At 31.7% G+C, this 17,482-nt stretch overlaps 2 protein-coding genes across 5 annotated transcripts; one reads left to right on the plus strand and one right to left on the minus strand.

Annotated features, from left to right (window-relative positions):
* Positions 1-1,341: 1,341 nt before the first annotated feature.
* LOC143048564 (toll-like receptor 2 type-2) lies at positions 1,342-9,955 on the minus strand. Of its 2 annotated transcripts, none has more exons than XM_076222305.1 (2): positions 9,856-9,955; positions 1,342-4,448 (listed from the first exon to the last, which is right to left on the minus strand). In XM_076222305.1, exon 2 carries the CDS (start codon positions 4,354-4,356, stop codon positions 1,795-1,797), a length of 2,562 nt encoding a protein of 853 aa, XP_076078420.1. In that variant the 5' UTR covers positions 4,357-4,448; positions 9,856-9,955; the 3' UTR covers positions 1,342-1,794. The 2 variants fall into 2 exon arrangements, with proteins under 2 accessions (XP_076078420.1, XP_076078422.1); XM_076222307.1 differs by lacking the exon at positions 9,856-9,955 and adding an exon at positions 4,536-4,664.
* Positions 9,956-10,632: 677 nt separating this feature from the next.
* On the plus strand, positions 10,633-16,473 carry LOC143048567 (hemagglutinin/amebocyte aggregation factor-like). 3 transcript variants are annotated; one of them, XM_076222310.1, is made up of 5 exons: positions 10,633-10,753; positions 13,448-13,664; positions 14,420-14,551; positions 15,064-15,184; positions 16,344-16,473. In XM_076222310.1, the coding sequence occupies exons 1-5, from the start codon at positions 10,676-10,678 to the stop codon at positions 16,387-16,389; spliced, it is 594 nt and encodes a 197-aa protein (XP_076078425.1). In that variant the 5' UTR covers positions 10,633-10,675; the 3' UTR covers positions 16,390-16,473. The 3 variants fall into 3 exon arrangements, with proteins under 3 accessions (XP_076078425.1, XP_076078426.1, XP_076078427.1); XM_076222311.1 differs by having other exon boundaries at positions 10,738-10,782; XM_076222312.1 differs by having other exon boundaries at positions 10,745-10,782; positions 13,451-13,664.
* Positions 16,474-17,482: the final 1,009 nt, after the last annotated feature.

Raw genomic sequence — 17,482 nt, forward strand, 5'->3', positions numbered from 1 at the left:
AATAAATATTGATACACTAATACAGGTATGCATCACATCATGTCATCATTTGATCAAATTATTACTTTTATATTTAGATATTATAACTTTAACATAAACATCCTGTCTCCAGAACAAATTTCCTTTAAAAAGTAATTAACGAACGTTATCATACAACATTGGTGTAAATAGTTACTCCTTAAAGTTATATTAAACAAATATAAAGTTATTGTTCAGAGTTTATAGTTACAGATAAAATTGAGAATGGAAATGGGGAATGTGCCAAAGAGACAACAACCCGACCATGGCAGAAGGTCACCAACAGGTCTTCAATGAAGCGAGAAATTCCTGCACCCGGAGGCGTCCTTCAGCTGGCCCCTAAATAAATATATACTAGTTCAGTGATAATGAACGCCATACTAATTTCCAAATTGTACACAAGAAACTAAAATTAAAATAATACAAGACTAACAAAGGCCAGAGGCTCCTGACTTGGGACAGGCGCAAAAATGCGGCGGGGTAAACATGTTTATGAGATCTCAACCCTCCCCCTATATCTCTAGCCAATGTATAAAAGTAAACGCATAACAATACGCACATTAAATTTCAGTTCAAGAGAAGTCCGAGTCTGATGTCAGAAGATGTAACCAAAGAAAATAAACAAAATGACAATAATACATAAATAACAACAAACTACTAGCAGTTAACTGACATGCCAGCTCCAGACTTCAATTAAACTGACTGAAAGATTATGATTTCATCATATGAACATCAGGCACAATCCTTCCCGTTAGGGGTTTAGTATCATACCATCATAACATATATGTGAAGAACATAACCCGTGTCATGCCAACAACTGGTTTTTGAATAAATGTGTTTAGTTCCGATGCAAAGACCCTATAAGTGAATCAATATTAACGCCAAAATATGCAATCTTTAATTACCGGACAACAGTATCGTAACTATATCCCTTCTTAATAAGTCTATTCAAAGGTTTTGTTAGTTTTTGATGTGAATACTGACACCTTTGTGCTTTATAAAGAATATTTCTATAAAAAATTGGATGTGAAATACCTGAACGTATAAGAAGTCTGCATGTTGAGCTATATTTACGAATGATGTCCTTATACCGATGATAAAATTTAGTAAGTGTTTTGACTAGTTTGTGATATCGAAAACCCTGGTGTAATAATTGTTCAGTAATACATAAAGAGTATTTCTTAAAATGATACCTATAAGTTTTTGTTCAACTTAAGCACTATGTTTAGATTGGGTAATGACACATCATCAGACGAAGGTAAAGTAAACGAAAATGGAAACTTTCAACAACACGAAAAATACTTAATAAAGCATACAACTATGTACTTATGCTAACTTTATTTGATACTTTTCACCTTTAAAGTATGTAACACCATTTCAGATTCTTTATTATTTGCCTAAGTCGTTGTGGTCTGCAAAATGATGTACATTAATATCTCCTTTAGAGATAAAACAACAGAAAATTGGACACTACTTTATGTATAGTTTAAAAAGTACTCACTTGAATTAGGGGGTTTCATTACAATTTATATCTAACATTATTGTCTGATTAGAATAGTAGGTCGACTTGACCGATTGGGATCTTTTCACGAAGAATTTACACCTACATGTAAATATGTCATTTACAGACTAAATATCAAAGTAGGAATAATGGACAATGTTTAAACCAATTAATTGTCGAAGATTTATCTTTCAACAATTTCCTAATAGCTAATGTACATACTGTATAATCAGAATTGTTTTTGCATGCTATATCATTGATAACTATTGCATCAATTAAAAGGAATCAGTGAACAATGACATGCGCAGTTTGTCCCAGCCAGTCTCGTTATCAGCCCAGTTTATTATAGTGACATATTGAAGAATGCCGTCTAACTCGTGTGGAACACTATTGACTGAAGCATGTTTTACTACTATTATTATTTTTTGTAAGTAATTTCTGCATTTTTCGAACGTGACTCTTTCGATTACAAATTTATTCCACTCGTTATCTTTGTACGACTCAGACATGATAAATATTACATGTTTGCTGCCAGCTATAGCATTTGCTATTTCATCTGCTTTCGGCACTCCAAGTTGGAAATCACGGTCTTCTACGCATACATTCATGTGCCACGATGTCTCTATTCTCTGAAAAAAATCGCCTTGAACCCACTGAAGCATGTCATCTGCATATGACAAGTAAATGTCATGATTATATTTTCTTTCTAATCTGTCTTCTACGACTCTTTTAAAGTTTCGATACATCCAAAACGTTATTTTCCATCGGAAATTAAATATTACTGCAAGTGGAACAGTGAAAATGACAAATGCAACAAGAAGCCCTATTCCTAGGCGTAACCAACTTTTGCTATTGCAGTTGCTAAAGAGTTCATGAAATCGTCTGTATACAACCACTGTGTTACTTTCTGATCCATTTGTCAATGTGCAGCTGAAATTTTTATTGGCCCGATCAAAAACGACATTTGTTCCGAAGAGCCACATTATAAAATCTGACGTGTCACATGTACATTTAAGACTGTTTCCTTCTATCGACAAATAAAATATTCCTCCATAACTTTTCTCATCTATCCAATCTCTAAATGTTTTATTGATTGTTTGAAGGCGGTTGTAACTTATATCCAGTTTACTTAAGTGCGGCAAATTCATCACGGCTATAGGTATAGCTGGCAGTAAATTGTGTGCTATATTGACATTTGACAAGTTTACGTTTGTTTCAAAGGCATCTTCATCTAGGTACCATAAGTTGTTGTATGATATATCTAGTTTTTCTACGACCGGAAATAGTTGAAAAACTTTGCCATTCTTACCAGTTGTTAGACTAAGCATGGCATTTTTTAAAATTGCAGTTTGGACATTTTGAAAAACAGGTATTGACGTCTTATGAATTAGAATACTTGCGTTAAGTCCAGAAACGTCCATGTATTTAACATTAAAAGGAGCATCTGAATATATTTGAGGAAACTGATTAATCTGCCAATATGAGAAATCTAAATATCTAAGATTACTGGCATTAGTTACAATTAACTTTTGTTCTGTCTCAATATATGATGTCATATAATGGGATACTCGTAGAAAAGTGAGCTTTGCAGGCAAAGCAATTGTTACTTTTGATTCATTAACTATTTGAGCTTTCACCAATTCTGAGTTGTAATTTTCAATTCCAGTTTCAGTTCCAGTTTTTATTTTGCAGCCTTTGCTATATACTTCATTTCTATAAGAAGGGTTTTCCAACACGTTTAAATTGCTGTATTCAATATTGTTGAAACTAATTGCATTATACGACAAATCAAAATATCTTATGTTTATAGCTTTCTTCATGAATATTACCAGATCCCCGAAATGGGATCCTAGTGCTATTGAAAATCGGTTGCCTGAGAGTACAACATTGTGTAGACATTCAGGATAATCCAATGTTAGTAGAGACTTTCCCTCGTATCCTACAATATTACATTCCGCTATAACAAGGGTTTTTACACAAATGCGTTGCAAATATTTAACCATTTCACAGGTAATAAACACGGGTTTTGGAATACAAGGTTCAATACCTTTGAAAGTGATAGAGGTCATGTTTTTCTGCATTAAAGGGTAAAGAAGTTTTAAAGCATCTCCTAATGGTATAGCTGCTCCATCAATACTCAATATTTGAAGTGAAGGAAAAGGCTTCAAAAAATCTGCTTCTACAATCGTTATTCTACCGAAACACTCGTGGAAGAAGATTGCAGTTATCGTTCGTGGTAAATCTAATAAAGTTGTATTGGACATCTGGTTCAAATAACATTTTGCAAACTTTATGGTCTTAAGTTGCATTAACTTTTGGAATCCACATAACTTCAGGAAAGGTTTTTCAGCAAGATCCATATACAAATCAGTTAAATATGACAAATTTCCGAAGTAGGGATAATCCATAGGTTTTTCTTTATTCAACGTTTTATTTATATTGTATCTGATATCTAAGTGTTGTAGACGTAATAACGGTCTAAGAACAAGGCCAAATACTTTTGACGATATGTTAAGGTGATTATGATTCATTGAAAGCCATCGTAGGTGTTTCAAACCTTTAAAGGCATCTTCGTATAAGGTATGAAGATTGTTAAAATCCATCGTTAGTGTAGTCAAATTTGAAAAAGATTCAAAGACATTGTTTTTAATAGTCGATATTTGATTGTAGCTCAGATCAAGACCTGCTATATCTAATGGTAAATCTGTCGGAACATCTTTAAATTTAAGTCTGGTGCAATCTGCAATTGTTTGATTATCTTGTCGTATTATTCGACAGTTATGTGCATATGCCGTTACATTAATTAAAGATATGATAAGGTAAACTAACGTCGGCATGTTTAATCATTTGTTAAGATCGTCAAGATATTAGCAATATTGCTCACTGGTTATTTTGTTGAGGTCTGATATATACGAAATGTAGGTAGTGCCTGAAAAATAAATTAAAATAAGAAACATAAAATAAATATTTTTTATGTTGATTTAGTAGGAGGATCAAAGATAATCGAGATTCTTACCATTTCAATCTGAACAGTTTTCCGTGTGATTCAATGTTTGTTGCTGAAATGAACCTGCGTTATTCCCTTTTCCCAGAAACTCCAACATTATCGATAGTCATCATACGTGGCAAACTTTTTATCTTATATTTACATCCTCTTTCGTTGTTTACGTAATAGTAAAAGTTCAATGGTAAGTTAATATTGATATTAAAAGACCTCCGAACAAAAAGGGGTGTTCAGATCCCCGAGCCCGAAGGGCGAGGGGATTTCAACAGCCTTTTTTGTGAGGAGATCTTTTAATGTCAATATTAACTTAATCATTGAACTTTTACTGACTTACAAACCGTCAAAAATATAAGAAAAGTACATAAGAAGCACTCGCAGAAACCTTATTCCCCTGCACTGGACGAGTCTAAATTTGTTCAACTTAAATGATAGTTAAACAGTACTCAGACTGATATATACAATTAACAGTTACAAAATTGAAACGAAAACGGACCGATTTAATGGCATAAAATCAAATAATTATTTATTTATATTTAAAAAAAATAATAGCATCTTAATAACATCAAATGATACTTTTACAAAATTAAGGAGTAAGTTTATATGTTTTAGCAAACTTTTCAAAAAAACGATTTCTTATTTAATAAATCAGGCAATCAAAACCCCATACAGGCCTCATTTATAACTGACCAATGAATATTATGCCCAACAATTTCTTGCTATATATACTTGATGTTTTTGATCTGTCAGTAATCATGAAATAGATTCGTAAAGATCAGACCTTAGAAAACAGTAAGTAAACTCTTCCAACAATTAGCTTTTAAACAGCTTGTTTTAGAACTTCTAATCGGACAGACCTAGATGCATAAGGTCCTTCACAATATACATCCGGCAAATGTTCCTTTTGTATCTGATTTGGTAATTTTCCTACATTACGTTACATGCGAATGCAAAATAATTAATTTTGTCTATTCAGTCCAATCAATTAATAGATCTTGCTTTATTTGTGTTCTTTTTTTGAATAAAAACTATGCATGCAAACTTCAATGAATAAAACCGTATTAAGGATGTACTTATGTGATCTAAGGTAAAATTAAATAAATTAAGAAATATGGCGGGAAAATACTGACTCGGACCTTTACCTTATATTTGCATTGGTATTATTTGGGTCTCAAATCAAAAGAAAGAAAATCAAGAATCTGCTTAAATTTTGTCAAATGACCTTTTATGAGCTATTTTAGTATTACAGTGTTAAAAGAATGAATAAGTGTTATGGGGCAAAGTATTTTACCTTGTATCGTATGGAAAAACACCAAGGAGTCCTAACATTTGACACTAATTCCAAACCCTCACCTAAGTACATCATTGAACTAGGTTTCACTGGCCCGATCAAAACGTGTAAGGTGAGATATATTCGCAAGTTCAATGCATTATAGGAAAAGAAACTCTTTAATTATTATCTTTCTTAGTTTTATCCTTGCCTGACAAAAAAAATCAAATGTTATAAATCGTATTAAAACAGTAGATAAAAACCATAGTAAAAAAATATTTAAAACTTTTTAATAAGCAGTCAGTTATGTGATAAACTGAAGAGATCCCCCCCCCAAAAAAAAAGAAAAGAAGAAAACTATAAAAAATTAAATGTAAATTGTAAATTATAGCATTTTACAAGATCTTGTCTTTGTGTGCTAAGTACAAGTACAGAGAAATCAATTAAATTGATTGATTGTTGTTTGCTTTACGCCCAGTAGCAAATATTTCATGCATGTTCATGACTATAACCCATAAATTTTAAATACAATAGGTAGGTCGGACAATAGGAGGTCGACAGTGGGGTTGGACGTGAAACTTTTAAATACCACTGGAAAAGTGGATATATTAAATAAGGACAGAAATTTAGACTTTTAACAGCTGGAAATATTCGGACCACTCAAATAATAGGTGCAAGAGTTTTTAATTTGCCGAGAGCGTTGATCCATAAAATCTACCCTGAAGTCGATCATCCATGTTTACGTGTAGTTTACAATATCATTATTTTTAGATTAGATTCTTTTAGCTCGCTTTATTAACTGTGAGAATTCTGTGAAACTGTATTGTGTATTGTACTTTAGTTTTTGGTATTATATTATGTACTACCGATCACTACCGCTCTCCTGGTTGGTCTCGTGTGGGGGTGTTCGCATCGAGAGCGGAAGGTCATTTGTTCGAATCCGAACGGGTCAAACAAAGACGTTAATTAAATCGGTATTCTATTTCAACACTAAACACGTGGCATCATAGAGTAAGAGCACATACTGGTCGGCTCAGAGTCGGAAATGTGCTCGGGTCGGATGACTTTCCCTCCTGCGAACTAATATCTTGTGAACTTACAAGATAAAAAAAAACCGACTCAGATTGTCAGTCTAGTAAAAAAACGGGGTTAATACTCTTGTTATTGTCCTGAATATTAATTTTATTTGCCGCTGGTCGTCATCCATTATCATTATTTATTTTACCGTTATATTATACAGTGAAGTGTTTTGCTTTTACTGGTTTATATTAAAACTTAAATTTTCACCGATCAAAATTAAAATAGGGCAAGAGAATTTTTTCAACCAAACACATGTGATTGTTGGGATATCTTTGTCGGTAAATAATATTAAATCAAATGTGCCTTTTCGGATATATAATATTTGACGGTAAATATTATTGAATTAACTCTGTTTAACTATTATTTGTCATGGGTCTGTTTTGAGATTATTATTCTGTATACGCATCTTTCTATAAAAAAAAAGACCAAATGTTGACTCTAAATATTTTTTTATTTATCTGTGTCTTTGGGTTGCTGTCGCATTAATGTATGCCTTTATCTCCTTTAATTCAAAACCAAATGATTCGCTTGGGTATAGAAATATTTACATCTCTAGACCTCTCCCGTCCCACAGTATACCTTGCTAAATGGGTGTGTTCGTTTGGCTTATTGGATATATACGCAGCTTTGTCCGATCAAAATATAATAGGAATGTATATCCGATGCCTGGTGCAGTGAGAATTTCACGCTATCTCTATCTTAAAAAACATTAGAGGGAAAGACGATCTACGCACGAGTTGAATGATTGAAATGTGTAAACAACAAGAAAGATCAGCTAAATCTCTTCAAATAAGTCGCATGGCTGATTTAAACAACATTTTTTTTAACTTTTGCTAGAACAATAGTAGATGAAAAAAAATATAACAAAACCGATCAGCAAGACAATATAAAAAATGAAACGCCCATAATAAGTTGAATCTTTTTATAGAATGTTGTCAACCTTTTTTTTCATATTGTTTGCTTTTTATGACAACTATTATACCAGTCTGAGATATAAATAAACTTGAAAAAGAAAATGTTGTAACCTAGACGAGACAGCCGTCATTTGCGCTTCAATATATGAGTTATTGCCAATCAATAAAGATTGTTTTTTTTCTGTTCTAGTCCCCTCCCCTATTAGTTTTGCTCGAAATCATACAATGTAGCCCCTGGTGTGTACTACGACAACGGTGTTTTAAAGTTAAAAAAAAGATTAAATGCAAAGAGAAAAAGATGGAAGAGATGCTAAGATTTACGCATAAAAATCAAATGTAAATAATAATGAAATATATAAAAATTGGAAAACTGTTTGAGACTATAATCAACTGAGGACAATTATTAATGTATTGCTCCTTTGTGTCCAGTGGCAAATATATCATGCATATTCACGACTAGATGCAAAGTGGATCAATCTGAAGCAAATGTTTACAAAGATAGAGTGCACTTTTTTCAATAAGGCAGAGCGTTCGCTAGAGGTAAAACGTATGCCGTAATAGAATAGATTTGAACCATAATGATCAAAATCGTAAGTTAAGCTAATAGCCCTCCTTCCCTCTTGTTTCTCCACGATAGACGAATGCCATAAACAAAACGTCATGAATTTACAATCAATAACGGCCACTATAAGGAAATGAGATATGGACTTTTTTATAAATAAATTCCTATTGCAGCCAACATCTCCCGGTTCGGTACAGGTTATTTCCACAAAATACCGCCTGATTATTGATCGGAGATATTTAAGCAACCAAAAGCACTTTGAATCAAACAAATTCCTAAATTGTAAATTAAGGTATTTTGCTGGGTGTTTTTTCACGATCCTATTTCGGACCCCCGGATTTTAAGAGGGCGTATCTAATTAGTCATGCCCGATTAACTTTAAGTAAATTGAACCTCAACTTAAAGACCTACATCGGGTTAATAAGTTCGAGGTACAACAAGTAAACAATAGAAATCCTTTGTGAAATGAGATCGTCCCAGGTTTCTTAGATAATTATTTTGCGTTGAATAACAATGAAAAATGCACGAACAGGTTTGTAATATGAAATAACTTGTTTGTAATTAAAACAAGTTAGAATTAGCGGAACCCATTATAGAGAGAAAAAACAGACAATCCGTTTAACTGTTTAAAAACAGCATGTAAACATTGCAGTACAAAATATTTCATTGATACTTAATAGCCACGGTATTTTATAAATAAAAAAGTGTGAATGTCATGTTTTGGAGGAGAAATTCATCTTTGTTGTTTTATATCTTTCATCTAAGATGTTCAAAACTAAGGTAGTCGTTTGGTGTCGACTACTTTGTTGTCGTCTAAATTGTTTTCCTAGAATGCTCGTTCCTCTAAATATTTTATATTATTGTTGTCACTGCAAATCTCAATTCAGGTTCCCCGCATCAAAACATTTTATCAAAGAAAATAATAAAAACACTCTTAAATACGGGACCTCTTTTTTGTTTTTGTTTTTTTATCGTAAGAGATATCTTTAAATTGATTTAATTGTCCTCTTTTATCAAAATTATTCAAAAAAATCGAATAAATTGTACATGACTTCACAAAAGGCAATTTCTCTATCTAAAATAAAAAAAAACACAAACAATCTTACTAAGAGTAAATCTCACAAATCTACCAGCGGTACACTATACGCTATGTGTATAGGACCTACCTTTCACTATGTATGTATTGTTTGATATTTTATTTCGCTACGAGTTTCTTCCGACAAACAAAAAACACAAAAATTGGGGAAAACGGTGTAACCATGTAAAAAGAGCATAAAAATACACACCAATATTTTTTTTCTTCAAAAAACGACACGCACGCTCAAGGAAATATTTTAGTAAATTGGATTTGAAAAAATAAATCATTCCAAAAATATGCAAACCTTGGATTTTATCGGTACATTTGATACAACATAAAAAAGCTAAATCATTGCATAATGTTTGTTATTTCTTAATTATGTTTAGAATTTTTCTTGATATCTTATAGGAAAGGAACATTTTGTTTCTTACCTTGTACATGTGGTTCATTGTAGATACCGGATGCAGACAATTATCTTCTCTTTTTAAGAAGATCGTATGTAATTTAATCTAAAGTTTGCATATGTTATCGATGCATTCAAGATAAAATTCTTTGGGTACTTGGTACATTGGGGATTACAAAACAAATCTGCACTAATCAACAATGATATAATAAAGACAGTTAGTATGTCTAAATATAGACCGAAAGACTGGGATTGGTTATTATAACAACAGTAATAAACGTTATAGCACATACACTAACATTCTTAACATTAAAGTGTCATATGTCATTTTTTAAAAAATTTATATTGGTTTTTGTTTGCATTCCAAAGTATCATATTCACCGGGAAATAAACGCCTAACTTACTCTCCCCTCGCCTTCTGATACTGAAAGCAGCGCTCATTAATTTAAATCCCTAACATCGAGAAAGTTTAAGATGTGCTCGGAAAATATGTTTGTGCGTGTCTAAATAAAACACTCACGTCGGACAGTGGTCTAGCGTTAAAGTCTCATATTATTCTGAAATAGATGCGAGACACAGAGAGTCTCAAACTCGCAATCAGTAATAATTCTACAAATTTCTCAGTTTATTTCCTTATCCGAGGTCAAAGATTGTAAAAGTGGTATGGAGAATATATGTTTTAACTTTACAGACAATTCGTTTATATCTCAGAATTCAAAAAGGCTATTTCTGATTACAACGAGTTCGGGAAATGTAAAAGAATTCAAGATTTTTATCGGAATCAGATTACATTTTCTTTAATTCAAAAACAACGAGATAATTTGATGTCTCATGTTTCAAAGATATGAATGGTGGTATATGTACACTATCTAACGTTGTTCATCTTATCTACTGAAAAGGGTTGGATTGTCACGACTTTTACGAAGGTAAATGAACTGAATTGATGTCTTCATTGGTATAAGTATTCAATATTTTTCCGTTGTTTGTTTTGACAACTTTTATTTTAAATATCAATTTATTACAGGTTTATTGGATTATTTATATGTTCAATTGTCGTCATAAATTAACATTTCATATGATGATTATGATATTTATGTTATTATTCTATAAATTCGAAATGGTTGTCAAAGAATGAAGCAATAAGTCTCGTATGTTCTTCAAACGTGTGTATTGCTATAAAAATAAGGAAGTTTGGTACTTCTGATTATTTACCAATTATTTTGATTATCACAAAGTTTAGTCTTAAGGAGGCTCGCGGGTATAAGATTTGCAGAAAAAAATTAAACATTAATTTTTCATTAGAAATTTTATTTATTACCCTTAAGTAGTTGTTACTTTATCATATGGTACAAAAATCATTCCAAAAAATCAATTTGTGTTGGCCCCAAGTGACTTTCAAAATGTAGATATCATTGAAAACACATTTTGGCATTAAAATTGAAATATCTTTTTTAACTGATCGGTGACCTATATTTGTTATTGCTGTTTTCGAATAAGCTGTAAATAATTGTAAAATTTAAGCAATTTCTGTAATTAAGTTCTTTTTTTAGTTCGATATTACCGCTATTTCTCCTATTAGTTCAACAACAAAAAAAAAGGACATTAACAAAATTGTATGCTTCTTTCGAAGGCAGATTGTGAGCGTAAATGAACGGTGATCCCATTTTTTTATTTCATTTTTCTATTAAGTATAAGATAAAGTTAATTTATAGAAAAATATGGAGAAATCCTATATTAAATTAAAATATAATTAGTTTAGACCCGCGAGCCCCCTTAAGTGCATCTAGTGCAATATAATTGATTATTTGTAACCATCTGAATATTATCGGTTCAATTCTTTAAATCAAATGGGTGTGGGTATTTTTTTTTATTGATTTTCATTTTTTTGCGATATTGCTTTTTTCATGAAGTTATTTTTTTCTACAGAATATCACATACTATGGTATTCACATACCAAATATATTATGTTTTTGAAATAATAACTGCATATTTAAACAAAGTCATTTATTTCAAAAACGTTGCATTAACATTGATAAAAATAAACTTATATATGTTTACATGAAAGGTGACGAATGACAGTTTACGGTATCAACATCGCAAAACAAAATCAATAAAACACAGTTATAAAATCTCACTCACTTCTTTTGGGTCCTCAGTACTCTTCAACAATTTTTTTTTCGAGCGTCACTGATGAGTCTTTTGTAGACGAATTGAGCGTCTGATGTTAATATTGAATTTCAATTCTGATATCTATGATGAGTTTTTTTTATCAAATTCATTGACACTTCCAACGAAATGGAAATAGGAATATTGACAACAGATTAGTACTACAAGCGCACAGACACATTTTAAATAGTATAATTCGGTAGGTCACATTCGTGGTGAAAAGGGAATTGGATTGTAGTTATGACTTGCTGTAGTAAGGAACATATCCGATATCATCTGTGAAACGGATTAATTTTTCTGTGTGCTGCATGATTTTTGAATATATTTGCGAAATCTTAGCTGTTGATGCTTAATCAATTTTATTACAGTACATTTCAAATGCTCCCTTAAATTGTTTTGACATCATTATCATGAATATTTGTACCGACGGACAAAATAAATATATATCTGAAGATGCAAGAGAACTCGTCTGAATAGTACATTTTCATTGTAGCCATTTCCAGATCTTGATATTTGGACTGACAATTGCTTCACTTCGTGGGAAATACTTACACTTAGCCCCGAAACACGTAGCCCCACCGTCGTAGAACTTTACTCTGTATTTTGAGAAGAAAACTTGTGCTGAAATAGGAAATACACTATTTTCGTTGGCTAATTTGTCAATATAACTAGAATGTTAACGATCATATACAAAATTGCTTAGATGCACCTTTCGGAGGTACATCAGTACTTCTGTATATCTTGATAGCTTATTCCTTAAAATAAATAAAAGATTTGAAGGGAAATATACTGATGATTAAAATCTACCAAAAGAAATACAGCCATTCAACATACCGTTCATTAACTACACTAGACTGTTAGCCATGCTACTTTCAAACATATCGACGTTCACGCGAAGGCATTTCTCAATCATTTCATTATAAAAATTATTGACATTAACACGTCTCAGTTTTAGTGAAAGGTTTGAAAATGGAAAACATTTTTTACAGATGAGATAACAAAATAAGAGATCATTTAAATGATCTGATTTAGTTCAAATGTAACTAGAGAGTATTTTGTATTTAGTAGAAACATAGTACATATAAATGACAAACGGTCCACAAAGGAACATTTGACAGGTTTCTACATATATTGTTATTGATGTAAAAAGTAAATCACAAAAATACTGAAATCCGAGAAAAATGTATAACGGAAAGTCCCTAATCAAATAGCAAAATCAAATGACAAAACATATGATAAAACGAATGGACAATAACTGTACTATTCCTGAAATAATGCTTCTTTCGACTATTGACCATTACTATCTGGGATATAAAGGGGTTATCAACATACTCAGCTGAAGAATCAATTAGTGATCAATGTAAATCGTTTCCACCTACCATTAAATTAATCTGAATAATAACACTGTTAATAGCTTATATTTAAGAATACAATAAACAACTTTCTAATTTCAGAAGATGAACACCAAAGCTATCTTTGTCACTTTGGCCGTCATATTCACAACATGCGACTGTTGGTTGAATAGTTATGATGGAAAACTGGAGTATATTTGCCCAAACAATCAGTCTGTATCTGGGATCCGTAGTCAGCATGATAACCGTCACGAAGATAGAATTTTTGATATTATTTGCAGGATATCTACTGGAATTGGGTCTAGATGTCAATGGAGTGGTAGGTTGTAAAGTCTAAAAATCATATTCCTACCTTATAAAAAAAGTATCAAAAGCTCCAACTGCATGTGCATATGGCGAGATACAAAACTGAATTAAAGTGAGGACTACAAAATAAAATTATTTATGCATCTAAATATTTTATTTAATTCTTTATATTTTGTTAGTCTGATATGTCTGAGAATATTCCAACGTATGTTCATTTCTGTTTCAAAGCTGGAAGATAATGTATATCACAAACAAGTTAACGGAGGAAACTTATGATTTGTTTCGAAAACAATACATATAATTCATTCTTGATGTAAAGTATTACTGAATAAATATGTATTCATTTCTTATAAATATTTTTTTGTTTATTTCATTGTTGATAACAATGATATGGAATGACACTTCAATACAATGCTGAACTAGTAAAGATTATTATTAACCAAAATTGCAACATAATGTTCTTGTCCATTCGTTTGATGTGTTTTGTCATTTGATTTTGCCATGTCATTAGGGACTTTCCGATTGAATTTTCCTCGGAGTTCAGCATGTTTGGGATTTTACTTTTTGAACAATACCACATCTTTTTTTTTATATTTACAGAGGCAAATGAACATCTGGAGAAAAAAATCTCAGCAATACTAATATACTATTTTATATAATGTTGATCAGTATCCACAAAATATTTTGCGGGAACACATACCGGACACGAGAAAAAAAATGTCTTTTAGGCGATTGTGAATCTTAATCATATTTCAATTCCTTTTTCAGGTTATGTAAATGGGTTTGATGAATTCTTTGCCTTTCAATGTAAATACCATGGATATATACATGGAATGAGAAGTATTCATGATAACGGAAGTGAAGATAGACGTTGGGATTTCTATTGCTGTGAACATGACGGTAAGAATGAACACATATATCTATTGCTAACAAGTAGTCTTCAGGCAAACAATGTCAACCCGCCAAATTCTTTTTATTCCTTGTTAATGGCTTTCGAAATTGGTTTCCATTTAATTTTAATACCTCAAATCAGGTGGATGGTTTACTTCTTTTTATTGTTTCTCCTTTTTACAAGTATTTTCTTTTTCAAAGGCTGCGGATATAGGCTCCAAATATGCGGCAAACATTTCTTAAATACTATTTGTATCATTGTATTGTTTGCATCATAGACATAAATACAATTGTTGTATATGTTTTATTGCAATCAATATGTGACACTTTAGTAAACAAATTTATTTTATTTATTTAATACAAAATGTATTTGTAACACGATGGTTGTTACTAGTGACACATCTGCATTTAACCCGGTTTTTTTTTCGTGTTAGTGCAGTGTTTTGTTCACTTGTTCGTCCATTTTGCGTTTTTCATGTTGTCTATGATTGTCTATCTACAACTATTTACTATTGTTGCAGGTTTTGATGTTACAGAATGCTACCAGACATCGCATACCAATTGGGATGCCTATTTCTCTGTTGATGTTCCACTTAATTATGTAATGAGGGGCGTGACCAGCACCCATGATAACAGACATGAGTTAGTTTGAAATTAACAAATTATATATCAGAAGTTTTAATCGTGGCATTTATCTAGCATCCTTTACTATTAAACCATTTATAAATCAAGACAATTTAGGAACTATCCTTTTAATCATTCTTTTAAATCAAAACATATTTTATTTGTTTTGGTTATGCTGGTGTTCTCTCCAGTTGGTTATTTTGTCATGTATATCAATTTGCTTACTCATAGTTTAAAACAAAACTACAAGTTGGATGTGTATGAGTTCTGTAAACATTTACTTTGACAATCCACACTGTCTTGTATTTCTGCAACTGCCATGTCCCTTCATTATAACGAACAACCGATATCCGAGAGAAAGGTGGAAAGTATTACTGTAAGTCAACTTTCAATTGTCGTTACAGCATTATTTAGTTTACTATAGTGCTAGTGTATTAAAATAGATATAGGAAGATGTGGTGTGAGTGCCAATGAGACAACTCTCCATACAAATAACAATTTAAAAAGTAAACCATTATAGGTTAAAGTACGGCCTTCAACACGGAGCTTTGGCTCACACCGAACAACAAGCTATAAAGGGCCCCAAAATTACTAGTGTAAAACCATTCAAACGGGAAAACCAACGGTCTAATCTATATAAACAAAACGAGAAACGAGAAACACGTATATATTACATAAACAAACGACAACTACTGTACATCAGATTCCTGACTTAGGACAGGTCCATAATTCTGGGGCAGAAAGGGGTTTTTAAATTGTGTTTGTTCAATGAAATACTATTTTCAATTTTAAACATAAAACATTTAAAAATAATTTTAAATAACACTTGTTACAAAAAACCTTAAATTATTAAGTAAAGCAACTTAGAAAGCGCTGAACATTATACAAACTTATTAAATTACAAAGGGAAGCTTTCAATTCTTCTACTTACATTTCTTCTGAATTTCTTAAAACTGCGAATTGAATCCAGCATATTGTGTACCTTATCTATGCAATGTTTCACGTTATTATGCAGGGCACGTGCAATCAAAGATGTCGCATTTTTATATATCCTTTAATACTCAAATAAAATACAACGTTGCTATGCCTCGGCCAATCAAAATCACGGCTTCGTATGCAACTTTTATGTTAAGGGAATTAAGTTCATTCATCATTATCTTTTTTTTTTATTTTGTAGGGACCGAGAATACAGTTTTGAACTCTGTAAACTGCGAGAAGTTTGAAGAGAATCCGATTGAAATCAGAAGTGTATTCGATTGAGTAAGACTCACAGGACCACATACAAATAAAGGATCTATTTTTTTCAACCTTGGGAATTTAAACGCAACTTAAATAAATATAACATCAAACCAATAAACAAGATATGCATACATGTAACTTTATATATAAATAGCAGACAGTCAAGCAAACAATCAGATTTAAATCGTATGCTTAGTCAGAATGAATTGTCATATTTACGCCACGGCCAACAAAGATAGTATAGAGTTTAGAGAAAAATGTTTTATTTTAATCAGCTTGACCGTAACAAACAACTGAGGACTTAACAATTCGAACTCTATATAAAAAAAGAAAGGGCGATAAAGTAACTTCAGGAGAGAAATTATATCACGCTTATCATTATCCAAGAAAAAGGTTGTCGATTTGTATATCCGTTTTTAATTCTCATTCGATAGTAGAAATGGACAACTTGAGGTTGATAAATCTGAAGTCATTTTAAAAACGATCAAAAGTGAGAATTTTATCAAGCCGAAGGCTGTCAAGTGATATTGATAGTGTATAATGCATAATCCCAAGCAGAAGTTTAAGATAACAACTGATTTTAACCACCTGGTTTTAGGGACCATTGTATAAAGAGAGATATGATTAATGAATAATTGTATTTCTTCGTCGTTCATTGTCCTTTTATAGGCTGGTGTATTTCATTTTATCAACTGAAACTTAAACAAATAGAACGGGATAAGGTTACTAATCGATGCATAGAGGGCAGTAGCGAGACATATAACTTATAATACCAAACTTGACCATCATTTCTACATCAGTTTAATCATATTTAAATTATAAGAGCATAGGTTGAACGGTTCTCGGTCATTGCACGAAAATGGACATAAAGTGCCATTTTTCAATATACAAAGAACCATAACTCTATGAAGGCAATAGTAACTTTCATAAATATCGAACCTGACCTTCAATTATTCACCAATAACAACATTATAAAATTTAAATAGCATATGCATTGGTCAAATGGTTCATAATGTATTTCATACAAACGACATAAAAGAGGGACGAAAGATACCAGAGGGACAGTCAAACTCATAA

Source organism: Mytilus galloprovincialis, chromosome 10 (assembly GCF_965363235.1).
Source record: "Mytilus galloprovincialis chromosome 10, xbMytGall1.hap1.1, whole genome shotgun sequence".
In the NCBI taxonomy this organism is placed as follows: Eukaryota; Metazoa; Mollusca; class Bivalvia; order Mytilida; family Mytilidae; genus Mytilus; species Mytilus galloprovincialis.

What these genes read in the sequence shown, in the direction of transcription:
- LOC143048564 (XM_076222305.1), bottom strand. Translation starts at nt 4,356, where the DNA reads ATGCCGACGTTAGTTTACCTTATCATATCTTTAATTAATGTAACGGCA.
- LOC143048567 (XM_076222310.1), top strand. Translation starts at nt 10,676, where the DNA reads ATGGTGGTATATGTACACTATCTAACGTTGTTCATCTTATCTACTGAA. An exon ending in TTGTCACGACTTTTACGAAG is followed by an intron (nt 10,754 to 13,447) that starts GTAAATGAACTG and finishes TTCTAATTTCAG; the next exon opens with AAGATGAACACCAAAGCTAT. An exon ending in ACCCATGATAACAGACATGA is followed by an intron (nt 15,185 to 16,343) that starts GTTAGTTTGAAA and finishes TTTATTTTGTAG; the next exon opens with GGACCGAGAATACAGTTTTG.